This window comes from Botrytis byssoidea (assembly GCF_014898295.1).
Source record: "Botrytis byssoidea strain MUCL 94 chromosome Unknown BBYS_004, whole genome shotgun sequence".
In the NCBI taxonomy this organism is placed as follows: domain Eukaryota; kingdom Fungi; phylum Ascomycota; class Leotiomycetes; order Helotiales; family Sclerotiniaceae; genus Botrytis; species Botrytis byssoidea.
In genome coordinates, this window is record NW_024065845.1 from 2,300,838 (window position 1) to 2,319,047 (window position 18,210).

The 18,210-nt window shown below is 25.7% G+C and overlaps 4 protein-coding genes across 4 annotated transcripts; 2 read left to right on the forward strand and 2 right to left on the reverse strand.

Annotated features, from left to right (window-relative positions):
* Positions 1–1,084: 1,084 nt before the first annotated feature.
* On the reverse strand, positions 1,085–1,369 carry EAE97_002807 (uncharacterized protein; the record flags this gene model as incomplete). The annotated part of the gene is made up of 1 exon (XM_038873319.1): positions 1,085–1,369. One exon carries the CDS (start codon positions 1,367–1,369, stop codon positions 1,085–1,087), a length of 285 nt encoding a protein of 94 aa, XP_038736525.1.
* Positions 1,370–2,712: 1,343 nt separating this feature from the next.
* On the forward strand, positions 2,713–4,239 carry EAE97_002808 (uncharacterized protein; the record flags this gene model as incomplete). The annotated part of the gene is made up of 1 exon (XM_038873320.1): positions 2,713–4,239. The coding sequence occupies one exon, from the start codon at positions 2,713–2,715 to the stop codon at positions 4,237–4,239; it is 1,527 nt and encodes a 508-aa protein (XP_038736526.1).
* Positions 4,240–5,102: 863 nt separating this feature from the next.
* On the forward strand, positions 5,103–6,114 carry EAE97_002809 (uncharacterized protein; the record flags this gene model as incomplete). Its single annotated transcript, XM_038873321.1, has 3 exons — positions 5,103–5,105; positions 5,161–5,826; positions 5,875–6,114. The coding sequence occupies 3 exons, from the start codon at positions 5,103–5,105 to the stop codon at positions 6,112–6,114; spliced, it is 909 nt and encodes a 302-aa protein (XP_038736527.1).
* A 5,829-nt stretch (positions 6,115–11,943) lies between these two features.
* On the reverse strand, positions 11,944–12,396 carry EAE97_002810 (uncharacterized protein; the record flags this gene model as incomplete). The annotated part of the gene is made up of 1 exon (XM_038873322.1): positions 11,944–12,396. One exon carries the CDS (start codon positions 12,394–12,396, stop codon positions 11,944–11,946), a length of 453 nt encoding a protein of 150 aa, XP_038736528.1.
* Positions 12,397–18,210: the final 5,814 nt, after the last annotated feature.

The following is an 18,210-nucleotide window of genomic DNA, read 5'->3' on the forward strand; positions in this document are numbered from 1 at the left end:
TCAATTAGGATATGTATAACTATGTGGTGAGATTGCACCAGGAATAAATATAATCTTAAACCCTCCATGTTTTATCCCTTTCAAACAAGCCTGTGTAATTGTTACCTTTGCTCCCGAAAGGATCAACATTCTGAATTGCAGGGTAGAAACTAAGGGTCTTTGGTAAATTAAGATCTTTCCTAATATTGAAACTGTTTCAAATTTTTAGACAGTCCTGGTGAAATTGATTCGAAGGAATCGCTTCATCAAAATCACTTAAGTATTGTTAAAACCCTTCAAATATAATCTTGAATCACCTATGGTTAGGTATCTTTACATGAGGCAAGGAAGGTACACTTCGCAACACCCGAGCCAGCACTTGTCTCCTCGCAATAAAAAAAATGTGATGAATTCCGCGACATACTCTTATGTTGAAAGACATTGAATTTCATTTCTTGAATTCTATGAAATCAGATAGTCTCTGGTTCGAAGAAACTATTATCAGGACTTCCTGTTGTATTTTCATCGTAGTTATTGGGCCAGAGAGGATTCAGATGATATACACCACTTTGATACTCAGTGTCCCCTGTAGAGCCACAAAGCAAAGTGAGAAGAGGAAACCTCCCACAAGCACACATAACCGTAGATGGAAGAGTAGGGTTTTTAAGTGTATATTAAAAATAGCTGGGGTTTCAGCCGTATGATATTCAGGTAGACAGCTTGTTGATAAGATGAGAAAGGAGCGAGGAACGTCTGAACCAAAGGTACCACGTAGAAAGCAACTTTTACAATCAGTTCGAGATTCGTGCAGTACTGCTGTGAAAATCTGATAGAAGAAAGATGGGAAAATGGTTTGGACAAAACGTTTAAGAAGTGAACACAATTGGGGAAATAAGTGCCTTGCCTCTGGTAAAGTTTGAGGATTGAATTGATTGGTATCAGAATTGGTTCCACGACTATTATTCTGCACTTTGTTAAAGTGCTTTAAAATTTCGATGATGTAGTTCGATTGCATCGTTCGCGCTGCTGACGAGAATCAATAATGATTTGTAAAGGATGATTTCCTCTGACCTATTCACACGACAGAGTTTTGGACCTCTCCACCTTACACACCTCCTATCGCTCTGCCACCTGTTGCCATACGTGTGACTGATACTTCGTATACTTCTGCATTTGCGAGATCCAAGATTCTTGACCAGGCGGAGTGGCTAGAGTGAACCCTTTGCTGTCGGAAGATTTTACGACGCCTTCCATGTGATTGCGTCCATGACCTACAGCGGATAGCAGATATGAAATGAAACGAATGCCAATCGAATCTCGTGATACGTCCTGGAAGCAACCGTGTGAAGACTGGAGACTGGAGACTGGCACACTGACCCGCACCGGTCATCTGGGGCAAGTGCACAAGGTCTGCACTGGGACAGAATCAGGAGTTTAGGGAGGGTAGAAAGAGAGAAGAGACTGAGACTGTGAATCAACATTTTCTCTTCCCCTACATGGTGATGGTATTAATGAATTGATAGAATGATAAGAGGGCCATTACTCCGGAACAAGGGAATTTTGTTGATATGTAGTAGATACCTACGTGCATCAATGTAAGTTAATTATAATTTATTATATCGCATTAGAAAAGTCGGCATTACATTCTTTCAAGATATTGTAAGGTTAACTTTACCTTATTAGTATCTTACTACCTAGTTACAAGGTAACGTAATTTATCAGCATATAGGTCATATCAGTATATAAACCGCTTGAAAATACACCAAAATTAAACCTTTTTCAATATTCTTATTTTAATTATTAATCATTATTTTGAAGAAAAAAAAGAATAAAAAATAATCTTTTTATAAATCTAATATTTTTATGAAAATTTCTAATATTTTATAAAGAAAGTAGAAATTGTTACAATTTTCATTATAAAAGTATTATCTCTATAACAATTATTATAATTATTCTATTTTCTAATAAATATTTCAAATTTTATAATATTTATATAATTAAAATTTCAGATTTTCAAACTTTATAAAATTATAATATTAAATAAAAAAAGTATATAGTTATATACAAAAAAATTTTGTATACAAAAAGGAGTAGTCTATATAATAATATAATAATTCACATACTAATAAACTACTTTATAATTACTCTACTGTAAGACTTCAGACACCTTACACCTTGACTTACCTACTTAAAGATATTATTATTAGTATTATTAGACTATAACATTCTTTCAGCTCAGGCCATTTCAAAGCAAAACCTTGTACTATAAGTCAAACATCGGAAGATAAAAGCCCATTCGGGAAAAAGAAAGAACCAATCAATCAATTCGATTTTCATCATTTCACACAAATTAATAATAATGCACCATTCAAAAACCCAAAAATGTTATTTCCCCAGTTCAGCCCAAAATTTGCGTTGATCTTCCATACTATAGACAGTACTAAGCAAAAACCTTGGAAACTTTCTTCTGATCCTTCATCATTCTTCCTCCTCTTACTCCTTTCGACTTCTTACTACTACCTACCACCACCTCCTCGGGAGAAAATTCAATTACATTCCGTTCTGCTTCTAGAATCAGTCATATCACTAGCAAATGCATATCGAAAGAAATTATATAGAAATCTTTACATTCCACTGCGAGAACCTGATGCGACCATCCAAGAATTACCAAAAGTTACATCGAAATTATCGTTCCCAAATTCGAGCTGACGCTGAACGTCGTCGTGGTGCACCATGAATCAATCGCAGGCACAACAGAAACCAGCCATAACTACAATTCGAGGCTTCCAAACTCCTGCCGTTTCGGGCGATGAAGATTCTGATTATGGCTGCAATACTCCAGCACGATATAACCCCAAGATCGGTGATGTTGTCAGCGCAAACTGCAGCCCTTCATTGAAACCGTTCAAATCCCCAGGAATTGGTGGCATTAGCAGATTAAAGCTACAACTCGATACTCTTAACTTGGAGAATGAATCCAGAGCAAACTCCATGGTGCGCAGCCGCCCTCAATCGCAACCGCAAAGCAGCACGGCCACGACGTCCGATGACTTGAGCGATGATGAACGATCCGACAGCACAACGTATGAGATACCCTTGGAACATGATTTCGTTAGCGAAAGTGTGCGGGCACAACCCATGTTCGGTGCAATTGAAGGAGGATTGATTCAGGATACTATTGCGAGAAAGATGGCTGCAGACGACTTTGAACCTTTACGATGTTTAGGTAAGGGAACATTCGGGACTGTCATTTTGGTCAAGCAACGTACAACCGGGACATTATTCGCTCAAAAACAATTCAAGAAGGCATCCTTGACGGTCCATAAAAGATTGGTGGAGCAGACAAGGACGGAGAGAAGCATTCTTGAAAGTGTAAATCGTCATCCCTTCGTCGTCAAATTGTTTTACGCCTTCCAGGACCACGAAAAATTGTACTTGATTTTAGAATACGCGCAAGGCGGAGAGTTATTTACCCACCTTGCCCAAGAACGTATGTTCTCCGAAGAAGTCGCATCATTTTACATGGCAGAGATGGTTTTGGCCCTGGAGCATCTTCATCGCAATCTTGGGGTTGTCTACCGCGATCTCAAACCGGAAAACTGTTTGTTGGATGCCGAAGGTCATTTACTTCTCACCGATTTCGGACTAAGCAAGGTAGCTGTGGACGAAAACGATAAATGCGGCTCTTTGTTGGGTACTGTTGAATATATGGCACCTGAAATCATCCTTGGACAAAAGTATGGAATGGCCGTGGATTGGTGGTCTTTTGGTGCTCTTGGGTTCGATTTATTGACTGGCAGTCCACCATTCCAAGGTCAAAACAATAAAGTAATTCAGGACCGGATCACGAAGCAAAAGCTTGCTATGCCTTACTTTTTGGGACCCGATGCCAAAGATTTGTTGACCCGCCTTCTTCGTAAGGAACCCAACAAGAGACTCGGATCTCATATGCCTAAGGACATGGCCATTATCAAGAAACATCGATTCTTCCGTCGTATAGATTGGCAGAAGCTTGCAAAGAGAGAAGTTGATGCACCAATTCAACCATTCATAACAGATCCAGAACTCGCGGAGAACTTTGCGGAAGATTTCACGGAGCTCTCTTTGAGTCCTGTAGTTACTAGTCACAATGGCGTACCATGGAGCGCGACTTCTGCGAACGAGAATGACCCCTTTGGTGGATTTAGTTATGTTGCAAGTCAGAGCTTATTGGATTCGAATGGATTCTTGGAGATGCATCAAAAAAAAGTGATTGCGTAAATTTGAATTTCTGGAAAGAAAAGAGGTCATGTTTTAGTCTACAGTGACGAATGTATCTTCAACAAGTTTGGAATTTCTACATGAGCTGTTGCCTTGGGATCACTTGGAGATACGCCGCACACATTGGTTATTTTGTACTTTAGAGCAATAGACTAGATGTTGGTCTATTTGGTTGATCATTCATATGCTCTCTGGCGTTTTCCTTTTCAGAGGTAAATGATTAGGAAATGAGGAAAAGTTTGCAGCGAACACAGGCGGCGAATATGTATTTAATGGTTGGTGGTGATTGGGAATTTCACAAAATGAGACAATTCATAGATTGCTATTGGGATATGGGAATGATTAATTGGAGATGATTACGGAAAGTTTATGATCTCTGTCGAACTATCGTTTCCGAATGTGAATATCTTGTTGTGACTGAAACATCACCGACTCTCCATGTAAATGTTGAATGTTGGTTGCTATATCTACACTCACACCCGGATCTCCCGCGATTTCATTTCTCTATCTTTTCTTTTTCGAACAACAGTAATTAATCAATTGCTATCAAATATATGTGTTATTGAGACTTAAATATTATTTAGTCCTCAATAACTAGATATATAGATGCATAGTGTACGAGTATTGAAACGGTATTTTGAGGTCATGATCTTTGAGGTGTCGATTATAATCTTCAATCACGTCATTACTTCCTGAATGTCCAAAACTTATTTAAGGTGCCTACCGATCTAAACACCCACCTCTACCCAACTCCCAAACCTTTACAACAATTTTACAACAATTTTACATCAACACAACACGTCAAAAGACGACCTTGGGTCTAACTACCTCGTAACTAATTACCTTCCACAAATTATTAAATCATGGTGAGGGTTCAGTAGAATACCATAATTTATCTCTAATTCCTCTAATCGATCTCAGGGAGGAGGAGCTAATTTACCTCCCCAGTCAGATGACTCAAAATCAGCCGTCGAACTTCTCATTCTTGGAGCGGGATGGACATCAACTTTCCTCATCCCACTTCTTCAACAAAGAGGGATAAAATACGCCGCTACTACTACTACAGGTCGTGATGGAACTTATAAATTTCGATTCAATCCAGAAGATGACACTGATACTCGAAAACAAATGCTTAGCCTTCCAACGGCGCAGAGCATATTGATTACATTCCCTCTGAAAGGAAAGGGGCAATCGAAATCTCTTGTGAAATTTTATCAAGATACACACTCTTTGGAATCTATCGAAAATCATGGGTCATTGACTTCATTTCAATTTATTCAATTGGGGAGTACAGGAATTTTCACCATCCCAGGTCAAAGTACATGGGTCACGCGTCATTCATCTTATGATAGTGCTGATGATCGGGCTGTCGCTGAGGATGAACTTCTCGGATTAGGTGGATGTGTCCTGAATTTGAGTGGATTATGGGGCGGTGAGCGAAATCCAAAGCATTGGATCGAGCGAGTAGCTGGTTCAAAAGAGATGTTGGGCAGTAAAAAAAGTTTGCATATGGTACATGGACTTGATGTGTCGAGAGGGGTGGTAGGAGTGATTGGAAATTGGGAAAAGGCGAGAGGCCAAAGATTCGTGAGTCTGTCGTGATACTAAATGGTTCTTCACTAACCTCATCATCAGATATTGACTGATTTGATGGTCTATGATTGGTGGTCATTAATCTTGGGTTATGCAGGCGAATTAGATGCGGAAAATGGAGACGGAAAGATGGAGGGTAGGCAAATAAAATGGATTGGTGAGCTGATGAAGGAACATGATGTCAAAGCTTTACCAAGGTCAATGGATGTCTTGGGAAGGTGTTATGACTCTAGGGAGTTCTGGGAAAGTTTTGAAGTCATGCCTGTAAGATCAAGGATATGATTCGGATAGTAGCTGAAATGAAGATAATTGGTATCTTACTGCTAGCCACATAATCCATACAAAGGCATAACTCATCGCCACTCAAACCGCGATTCCAAAGCGAACCAGACATGGAAAGAAAGTTTGTTGGTCTCAATATATTAATCATCCTTTAGGAAAAGCCTTGCAAAGTTGCGGTGAAACAACAAAATAAAACGAATTCTTATCTCAATGATAATGTTTATTAGTTTTGAATCATTAGTGATTTATGTGGTGTATTAAAGAACATTAGCGTGCTCGGATTGTTTGACTGGAAATTGAGAACCGGGTGATTGCAAATGGCTAGGAGGGATAGGCCACGTGTATCAGTGTAGGCAATAGTATATTACAGTAAAATGGTAATGTGTATAAAGCTTTTAATATGGTAGTTAATGTATATTAAATAGTTGAAAACTTATTGTTATAGGTATTATTCAAAACTAATATCTATAAAGATATATAAGAAAACTGAAATATAAAAATCTAAAAATATATAAAAGATAATACTAAAAATCAAAATCAATCCCAATAAAGGTTAAATAATGAAAAAATATTATTCAAAAAAGTAAATCCTATCTTTTATTTATTCAAATTCTCAAATTCTATATTATCTTTTATCTATAAATCTAAATTTAATTATAATTTTAAGTATTTTATTCTTTTAATAATTATAATTTGAAACTTATTTTATCTTATAATAATAATAATCTTTACTAAAGAAAATAAATATTCGATAGAAATAGATATACTAAAAATACTAAATAAATCAAATACTATTTTGCTTAAATTAAGATATACTTATTATTATATAAAATTAAGTTATTATTTATAAGGATTTTAAATACATTTAAAAGGGGGAATAACAAAATATTTTGTATATTCATTTATTATATAATAAAATCTCTTTTTAGTTTATAAATATATAATTAATATATTAAAGAAAGTTTCTTTAAATATTAATTAAAATGAATTTTCGAAATTTAATTTATATTAATTTTTTTCAAAATGTCTTAATATTATTCTTTTATTTTCCGATTTATAATGAATAAGATTCCTTCCAAGATTTTTCAAAATATAATCATTTTTGTACAGAATTTAATACAATAATAGTAATATAATATAATAATCTATTAATAAAAGAATAATACTTTTCAAGTTTTGCCCACTCATTATTAATATAGGGATTTAAAAATGGATTACTTGTATAAATAACTGAAATAAAATTAGATATAAATAGAATAAACAAATAAAGAAATATAAAATAAAAAGGTATAGAATAAAAAGATATAAAATAAAGAATATAAATTATATCTTTTTATTTTCAAAATATTATAGCAAAAACTCTATTATAAGAAAGACTTTCTCAAAAATAATATTATTATTCTTTATAAACTCTATTACATCTTTTAAAATATCTAAAAAGTAATAAATATCTCATAATTGATCAAAATCATTATTTGTCAATTCAAGCTCTAAAAAGAATTCATTTGAATATCGAATCCATTATTTTATATATATATAATATATCTGAAATATAAGAAATATTGAAAAAAGTTTATTAATAGAATTTCATTAAATTAAATTATTTTTTATAAATTTTTTTTTTACTAATCTATTCTATTATTAATAATAAATAAGAGGAATTACTAATTTTAAAAAAAAATTATAGTAGTTATATTATTATACCTCTCTTTTTCTAATATTTGTAATTAAGTTTTGAAATCAAATCAATATTATATACAAAAATCTTAAGATTATAATCTGAATTAAAAGTTTAATCTTTAGATATAGAATCTTCGAATAAAAACGTTTTTACAAAAAGAATTAATATTATATATTATATCAAATTCAATTTTATATATATTCCATTTAATATTGTTATTAATAAGATTTAAAAAATATTCAAAATATTAATAAAATCAAAAAAAAGAATAAAAAGGAAAAATTTATAATTTGAAAAATAAATATATAGAATATTATTATTTGATATATTATCCATTATTAATATTCTAATTTATTTATAATTCTTTATTTATTAATCTCATTATATAAGATTTTTATAAGATTTTTATTAATATAATAACCTTTAATTTCTTTTAATATAAAAATAGTAATTCACAATTTATTTATTTTATTAATGAACTAAGTCTTAATACTAAAAACATTAACGTAATTTATCAGCATGTGAGCTATATCAGCATGTAAACCAATTTCACCTTAATTTACACTTTCAAATACAGATTATTCAATAACTATTATACCAATTGATTAAAACTATTAAGAATTCAATAATCTAGAATCTATTATATTATTTTAATAAATTCTTGAATTATAATCTGGTTTTTCATATTTATTATAATATCTATTAAAAAATATTTTTCTATTAGGATTCCTTTTATTTTAATACTTATTATATTGAATTTAAATATCGATTTTTTATTGAAATAATATATTAAGAATTTTTTTGTTAGTAAATATTCCTTCTTAATATAATTAAGTTTTTTTTGCATATCAATATTTACTTAATATCTTATTTACTTTTCGAAATAATAAATCTTTATATTCAAAAGTATATTTTTATAAGCTAATTTCTTTATACCCTTAACTAAAACTAATATAATCTTAAATAAAAATATAAAGAAACTTAATTGATAATAATTTATTTGAGATTTAATTAATATTAATTAAAAAAAAGCTTTAATTGAATTGTAAGAAATTTGAGAGATTTATTAATTTAGATTAAAAAAGAAGAGAATAAATATATAAATTTAATATTTAATTTCAAGAATATACTTTTAGAATTAAATAAGATAAATCTGTTTTTTGAAATTTTGTTTTTAATTCTAAAAAGTAATTAATTCTTTATATATAATTTTAAAACTATAAAGAATTAATTTTGAAATATGATTAATATATACCTAATAAATACATTAATTTAATCATTATATCAATATTCAGATTATTAAACACTTTATATTAAATAATTAAATTAAATAACTTAAATAAATAATAAATGTATATATTAATATTATTTTTATTATAATAATTCTAAAATAATATTAATTTGTAACTTTTATATTTATTTAATATTAATATTTGATATTTGCTTTTTTTCAATTTTTAATATATTTATCAAAATATTTCAATTATTCTAAATTTGTTTTATTATTTGTTTATTTATTAAATATAAATTTAATAGTCTATTCTATAGGAAATCGATTTTGATATATTAATTAAAAAAATAAATTTATTCTTGAATTACTAGAAATAAAGGAATAATTTTATTCTTTCTATTTTTATATATTATTATTATAATTCATTCTCAATTGTCTAATTATATTACTTTGCTTTTACTATATTATTCTATATTAATTATAATTATTATAGTATTTATAATCCCCATTATAAAACCTATTTCATCAAAATTATAAAAATTGTAATTGAGAATACTATATTTCGCTTATATATTCATAATTAATTAAAACTAGTTTTTAATAAGCTTAGAATTTTATAAAAAGCTCTTTGAAAATCATAAATATAATTAAAATATATTTTTAATTTGATTTGATATTTTATAAATTAATACATCCAAAGCTTTTTAATACATTTTGTATCCTTCGATTTAAGAATATAATTTACTATATCTTCTATATTTTTAATTTTAGATAAAAATCCTCTTAAATCTATATTAAATATATAATCGATAATAATATTCTCTTTTAATTTCAAAAGATTATAAAATTTATATCAATATTTTATACAAAGAATAAAACTATCAATTCTATATTATAATATTATATACAGAATATTATACATCTTAACAATTTTTCAAATACTTAGTTTTTTATTTTTTTGAATAGTTTCAATAATAAAGAATATATAGACTTCTTGATTATTCAAATCCATTATAGATTCTTAATAAAATGTATGTTGAAAAAGAAAAGTGTAAATTGAAGTGAAAGTGGCCCACATACTGATATAGCCCACATGCTGATAAATTACGTTATACCCATTAAAGAAAATTTAGATATTATAAATAATATAAATTTTACTATAAAAGGAATACATTTTTTGTTTCATTCTAAGCTTGTTTTTATTGAAACTATAAATAATTTATTCTGAAATAATATAATAAAAACTAGAAATCCAGATATTCGATTATTTATTGAAATAAATAGAAAGAATTCAAAATTTATTATATTCAAAGGGATTTAATAATAAAGAATATTAAATAAAAAATCGAATTATAAGAATCTTAAAAGTTTAAGAATTAATAATATAAAATTCAAGCAAATAACTAAAATCCTTTTTTTTATTAATTATTTTTTTATATTTAAAAGAGATAGTTTTATATATATTAATAAAAGTTTATTTAATAATAATTTATATATATTGAAAACACTTTTTTTGAATTGAAGTATTAATTATTTGATATATATTTCGAAAATATATTAATATAATTCGAATATCATTAATTTCAAAATATCTAATTTTATAATAATTACACCTTTATTCTACTTTACTCTTTTTAATAAAATATATTATTTAAGGATTTTCATTTAATATATATTTCTAAACCTATATTTATTAATAATAAATTATTAATATTATAGAATTCATAGATATATCAGAATTCTTAATATTGAATAATAATATAAATACTAATATAGATATTAATATAAATGATAAAGGAATTAAAGAATCGAGATTAAAAGTATTATTTTGTAAAGATTTAATAGATTTAATTAAAATAGAAGAATTGTAGAAAGATAGATATTAATTAGATTGAGAGTTATTTTTATAAAGAATAGAATTAATAAAACTTAGAATATTAGATATATGAATAAAAAATATTTTAAAGAATTGAAAGTAAAATAGAATAGAGTAGAAAAAAAAAATTTATTTAGGGATTCTATTTCATCAAATAATAAGAGATTCAATAAAATTATTATTTTATTAATTATTTTTAGATTTCTTAAAACAATCAAATTTATAAAATTAATGTTCTGATATTAATATTTATATTTAAAAATATCAAAAAAATTAAAATATTCAATAATATTGATGATTTATTATTAATTAATAATAATGCAATTAAATATATAATTTGATATTATTGAAATCTAGGGATAATCTCAAATTCATATATTTTGGTTTATTCTATATCAATTAGAGATTCATATTCCCATATCTTATTAATAATATTCAATATTAGAATGATATTGAATATCTTTAGTAATATTGAATTCCATATTATATATATATATATTTCGAAGAAAAATCAATACATACCACTATCTAGCTCGTATAAGGATTACAGGAAATACTATTATCTACACTAACGTATATTGTATGTAGAAATAATAACATTTATTAAATTGAAGCTATGCCTTTTTAATTCATATGTGGAAGAGGGGTTAGTCATATATAAGAATAGTTACAGAGACTAATAGGTAATAAATCCACCTTGTGAATATATTTTAATCTACTTGTTATAATTGAAGTCACGTTGGAGCCGTGGATATAAGGTTATTTATTTACAAAAAAGGATTTGAATTTTGGGAGGTTTTGTTGTTGACAAAGGGATAGATCGAGCAAGGAAATTTGTAATACCTATTCAAAAGAAGACAAAAGAAACAAAGGAATTTACATGACGAGCCTCAGGAAAAGGATAGAAGTAAGAAAGCTTTGTACCTTGACAAATGAAATGATAAAGGAGTGTGATTAGCGAGATGAGCTCAGCTGTCTTTTCTTTCTTTTTTCCTCTCTTTTCCTTCTCTCATCTCACCTCCTCAAACCTTCCCCCTAAGCTCATTTTTCAAACTTCTTCATCAAATTCTTCACCTTGTCTCCGATCTTGCGGCTGACGCCCTTCGATGTGCTTGCTCGGGCCGGCTGTGAAGGTGGGGGGGTTTGATGTGATTGGGGTTGGGGTTGGAGAGTGGCTGCGCGTGATGGCTGAGCGCCCGAACTGCTTGAGCGGAGCTTTTCGTTACCTTTCTTGTCCAAGGAGATACGACGTCTGTGGTAAGCCAAAGGTTGTTTGGGTGCGAAAGATTGTTCGATGACTAAATCGAATGCCAGGCAATTGCAGCACTTTGCGTCCACTTGGACGCTGGGTTCTCGGAAGTAGTTTGGGCATTCAAGGGGCTTGAAGCCCTTTTTCTTGCTCTTGGATTCGGCTTTGAGTTGATATGCACACTTGCGAAATGTGGTTTTCGGTTCACAATCGCAAGTGTGGATGATGGCTGAGTGTCGACACATATCGATGGATGTTTCCTGGGTGATCTGTAAATCTAATGTAGTGATATTATCGAGGTGTAATAATAGAAGCTTAGATAGAATGATCCTGGGGAGAAAATAGATAAGTAATTGTACAAGCACTCACACATACATATATACGAAAATTGGATCTTGTTTGAATGCTGATCAAATGTAATTTTGAAGTTGTTCGATCATCATTTTATGATTCAATCATCTTTTGACTAGAACAGCTAAGAAATATTCGTTATCTTAACAAATGGAATAAAATAGAAGAGTACTCGAACAATCATACCTGTTGAAAAGTTATAATACCTGCACTAGCGCAATGTATATATCACTTGCATTTCGTAATTAGATTCAAGCTTTAGACAACAAATTCTATACAGTTAACATTATCGTAGGTTATAGACTAGTAGTATTATATGGAAGCTAGCTCGGTTTAACAACTAAAATGGATTATATAAGTAGTGTAACACGTGGTATTATTAAAGAATCTGTATATCGATATTCAATTTCTTATTTTATATTCAATGAGGAAAAGGTCTTATTTTATGCTTTTTCCTACTAATCTAGCCTTTCCGCTTTCGTTAATCTTTTGTAGATCTCTTTCTAATCCGACCATTCTTTCGAAATAAAGCTCTTTTTCTTATTCTTTATTTCGTAGTCTGTTTTCGGATTTATAACTATTTTCGGATTTATAACTGTTTTCGGAAGCTTAAAATCGACGATTATGTGATTTGATTATATAATACACTTATACTAGATTGAATGCTTTTAAAAGATATATATATATTATATTATTTTTATTAAAACAATAGTTCTCTTTAATATATATCATCTCTTTTGTATATATTATACTAATCTTATTAAAAACCTTCTTATTTTAAAGGGAAAAAAATTACTAATATTATTAATTTTAATAATAATTATTAAAATTTTAAATTATATCAATAAATCTTAATAATTTTATTTTATTTAATAGCTTAATTAATCCATTAACTAATTGGTTTTTTATAAAAATTTATATTAAATCTAAATATTCTTTATTTATAAGATTTTTTATATAATAATATTTTGTATTAATATACTTATTTTTATTATAATATATAAAATTATTTAACATGATATAACACTACCTCTTATGCAAGGCGTGTTTTACCTGGTAAAACATAAGCTTGGACATTTTTTATATGGGAAAATAATCCTAATACCTCATATCCATTCTCTTTTTTTTATAAAAATGTCTTTATAAAAATATATTTCTATTTTAATCTCCATTTAGTTTATTATAATATTTATGTAATTGTATTTGATTGTATTTGCTTTTAGTATATCAAATATTTTTGTGTATAATATTGATTATTAAATATTAATCTATATGTAATATTAGATATATATTATGCTAGGTGCTTATAGTATTATATAACACTTTCAAAAGAAATCCTATTATTTGATAGGCGATATATTAAAAGCTGAATTAGTTTATGCTTATATTTTTATTTTGAAGATAATACAGGAATTGTATGGATAAAAGTTTATGAATAGAATAATTCTATTAGAATATTTCAAAGTCTTTTTTAAATTTCGATGTTTGTTATACAATACTGATTTTTTTTTGATAATTTATTTTTTATGAATATATTGATATATGGCTATTTATAATTAAAAAGTGAGTAAGTATAAGGTGATTCTATTATAGCAGGAATATTTGTTATAAAGTTTTTTTATTGTTAAAGAGTATTAGATTTATTTTTGAATTATGGAAAGGGGTGAGTTTTATAATAAAAATGATAATAAGATTTTATTAATGTTATTGAAGAAGAATTTATTTAATAAAATTGAATAAAATATATTAAATATTCAAAAGGATTTTTTTATAATAATTAATATAATTTAGGATATTAAGAAATTTTGTTTTAAAAGAATATTCTGATTATATAATATTACTAAATTCCTTTTTTATTTAATTTATTTAAAAGATAAGGAGATTTGAGCTTTGTATAAATTATTATTGAAAAAGGATTTAAAGGGGAACTGTCTGGAAACAGATAACTCTCCCCTCATTTATATTCTCAATATTACTAAGGTTATAATGCGAGAGATCTATTAATTATACTCTGATATATCCTTTGATTATAAAATAATTCAATAATAAGCTAATATTCTTAATAAATTTTATTTAGAAATAAATAATAAAACAAACAGATTTTGATATTACAAAAATATTTCAATATTAATTAAATACTTCTTAATCAGAAAACAATTTTTAATATATTATTATTAAATAGTATATTCGAAGGATAGCTTTTTTATTGTTATAGAATCGAATTAATTATTACTATATAATATTATTAAATCAATCTTAATCTAAATTTGTGTGATAAATATAATTATGGAAACCTTGAATATTAAAGATCTAAAAGAATCTGAATTAACTTTGAAGTATATTATTCGATAATTATATTTGACTTTGATTTATTATTCGATTAATAATATACTATTTAAATCATTTGTTTTGAGTTTTTGTACTATAAAAAATCGTATAATTTATAGGCAAGAATTGTGGGAAGAGCTAGGAAATTTTAATAATTATTTATTAATTTTTATATAAATAGCGTAATTGATTCTTTTTGATTTTATTTGTTTTTAAGAATAAAAAAATAAAAATCAATTTTCTATTCTTTTTATTATGTTTTGTAAGAAATTCTTTTAATAATTAGCTGAGATTCCTTTTAATTATATTTTTTAATAGTATTTATATTTATTTAAAATGAGTAAGGTTTTTATTACTAAATATTAAGCTTAATGATCTTTGAATCAATAGATTATAGGATATTGTGGGGTAGAAATATTTATGGAATAGATTTCGAATGTAGTATTTTCGGAATTTCAATAAGCTTATTCTCTTTTATATAATAAATTGTTATTTAATATATAAGATTTAATTTCAATAATTTTGTAATGGATGAAGAATAATCTGGATTTTGGGGATTTTGGGGATTTTTGGTTTTTTTATTCATATAATTCGGAATTTTTAAAAGAAATAAATCTAAGGCTTTTTTGATATATCAAAATAAATATTAAATTATATATTATTTTCTTTAAAATTAATTAAAAGGGAGGGTTAATTTTATATTTAAAAGCTATAAAGATATATAAAGTATAAGTTTAGGAATTCTTAAAATAATTCTTAATTCTTTGTTATATTACTTTTAATTCATTTTTGCAAGAGTTCAAATTACTTTCTATTATATAATGGAATATAGAATGATAATAATATATTTATATTTAGGAAAAGTTGGTAATAATCTATATCCAATATTATAAAGAATAATAACAATTTGGTATATATAAAAATAATATTTGATTTTTTCTGAAAATTATTAGGAATTTATTATTTATTTATATTATATATATTATTCCTTTTTAATAAATCTTTTTTTAATAAGAAAATCTAATTGTTTTAATATTACTATATCTTTGATCTAATTTTCAAGAAATTATATAAATAGATAGAATTATTTTGATTTGCTTATGGAAAGTATGTAAATATGCTTAGATTTTGATATTATATATTTTCAATTAGTGATAATTTGCTATTTTTATTATAAAAAAGAAGTTTATTATAAAAGAATAAGCTAACTTTAATCTGAATTATATTTCTAGTAAATTTATTGAAAATAAATCTGATTTAAGGGTATTAATTGAATTTAGCAATTATAGCTTTCAAATCTTTAATGTAGCTTATACTGGAATAATCAATCTCATTATGAATATTTTGTTATATTAAGGCTTTCAGACTTTTACTAATTAATATTCCTTTTTTCGATTTAATTATATTTTATAAGAAAAGTGACTTTTGAGTTTATTAAATATTTTAATTCTTTAAATAATAAAATATAATCGATTTTATTAAAGGCAAGAATATTCAAAAAAGAATTTACTTAATATTACTTAAAGATTATTTTGCTTTATTATTTTTCAATTTTGTTAATTTAATTAATATTATAAGGTATTAATTATTTTTGGAATTATTTTTTATAAATAAGTTATTTTAATTTTAGAAATCGGTTTTGGTAAGATTTTAATTTTTATGCTTAATGTTAGTTTTATAAATATTAATATTATTATTATAATTATTTTTATAATAACTTTATAAATTAATATAATTAAATATTTTAATATAATTGATATTTTCTTAGTTATATAATTAGTGGAGTATAGGGAAACTCCTTTATTAATAATTATTTTAATTAAAGTAGTTTGTAATGATAGCTTTTTGAAATATGTATAAAAATTAGTTTTTTAATAGAAATTGAATTATATTATTATGGATAAATATTATTTTATTATTACTATGAGTAAGTATTACTTTTATATAATATAAGTTAAATAATTTATTTAATAAATTCATATTCAATTTATTTAGTTATTTATTATCTTACCTTTAGGGATAAAAGAATTATTTATTAAACAAAATAAATTGGTTTATCTTGAAATTATTCGAGAATTAATTAATTAATCTAATCTTTAATATTTCGTTAATTATAGAAATAAAATTACTTTTTTGATAAAAAAAGTGAAAAAATTAATTAAAATGTATTAATCCAATTCTAATATTTTTAATTAAAGTTGTAATAAGATTATTATTTATTATTGTATTTGTGATATTATTAATATAATAGTGGAATTGATATATTGTTTTCTGTATATATTAGAATTCGGGATAATTTGTGAAAAAGGGGAGATTATTTAATAATAGCTTTTTAATTTTTATTAATTTATAATTATTATTATATTTGTTTTTGGGATTGGATTTGATTACTCTTATATTTAATAAATTATTCATTTCGGTGCTTTGGAGTGAATAACTACTTTTTTTCAAAAATTTGATTAAATAGAATGTAATAAAAGAAAAGCTTTCTTTATTGTTTTATTAAATTCAATCTAGAGATTTCAATATAATATTTTTTTTTTATTTGATTAAATAATTATATAATTCTATTTTATTTAATAATATTGTTTATATGATATTCTTAATCAATTTCTTAATTAATCTTTAAATTAGTATTGGTATATATTAAATAATAAAATCTATTAAATATATAGGGAATTTTATAAAAAATCTTATTTTCTTTATTTAATATATATTTTAAATTTATTTATTATAGAAATCAAATTTATTAATTTTTAAGAGATTTATGTTTAAGATTTTCAATAAAATCAAATTCTTGATTAATATAAGTAGAATTTTTTTATTTTTTATAATTCTTACCTTTATTATTGAATTTATAATTATTACTTTAATTATTTTTTTTATAATATTCTTAATAATTTGATTGGATTTATACCAAGGGGGAAACTCTATAAATATATTAATTTAATAAGAGAGATTGGATATTATAATATATTATATATTGGAATTGTTATTAGTTATAAGAGATTTATTAAATAATTAATCCCAAACATGAAAAGATTGTGTATTAATTTCCGAATATAGTAATATTATTTTGTTATAGGATATATAAACAAATAAATGGTTTATAATAGCTTTAATAGTATTTTTAATAAATCTTTAAAATTGAGCTTGAATATATACTTTGATTTAGGAAAATGATAAGTTTTGAAGGGAATATATATATTCAAACTAATTACATTACTATTATTATTATTTAGAAATTGAAATAAAAAAAAGAAATTCGAATAAAATAAAGAAATATAAATAAGATAAAGAAATTCAAATAAAATAAAGGAAATAAAATAAAATAAAGAAGGTAAGGTAAAATAAAGGGAATTAAGGAATTAAAAAGAATT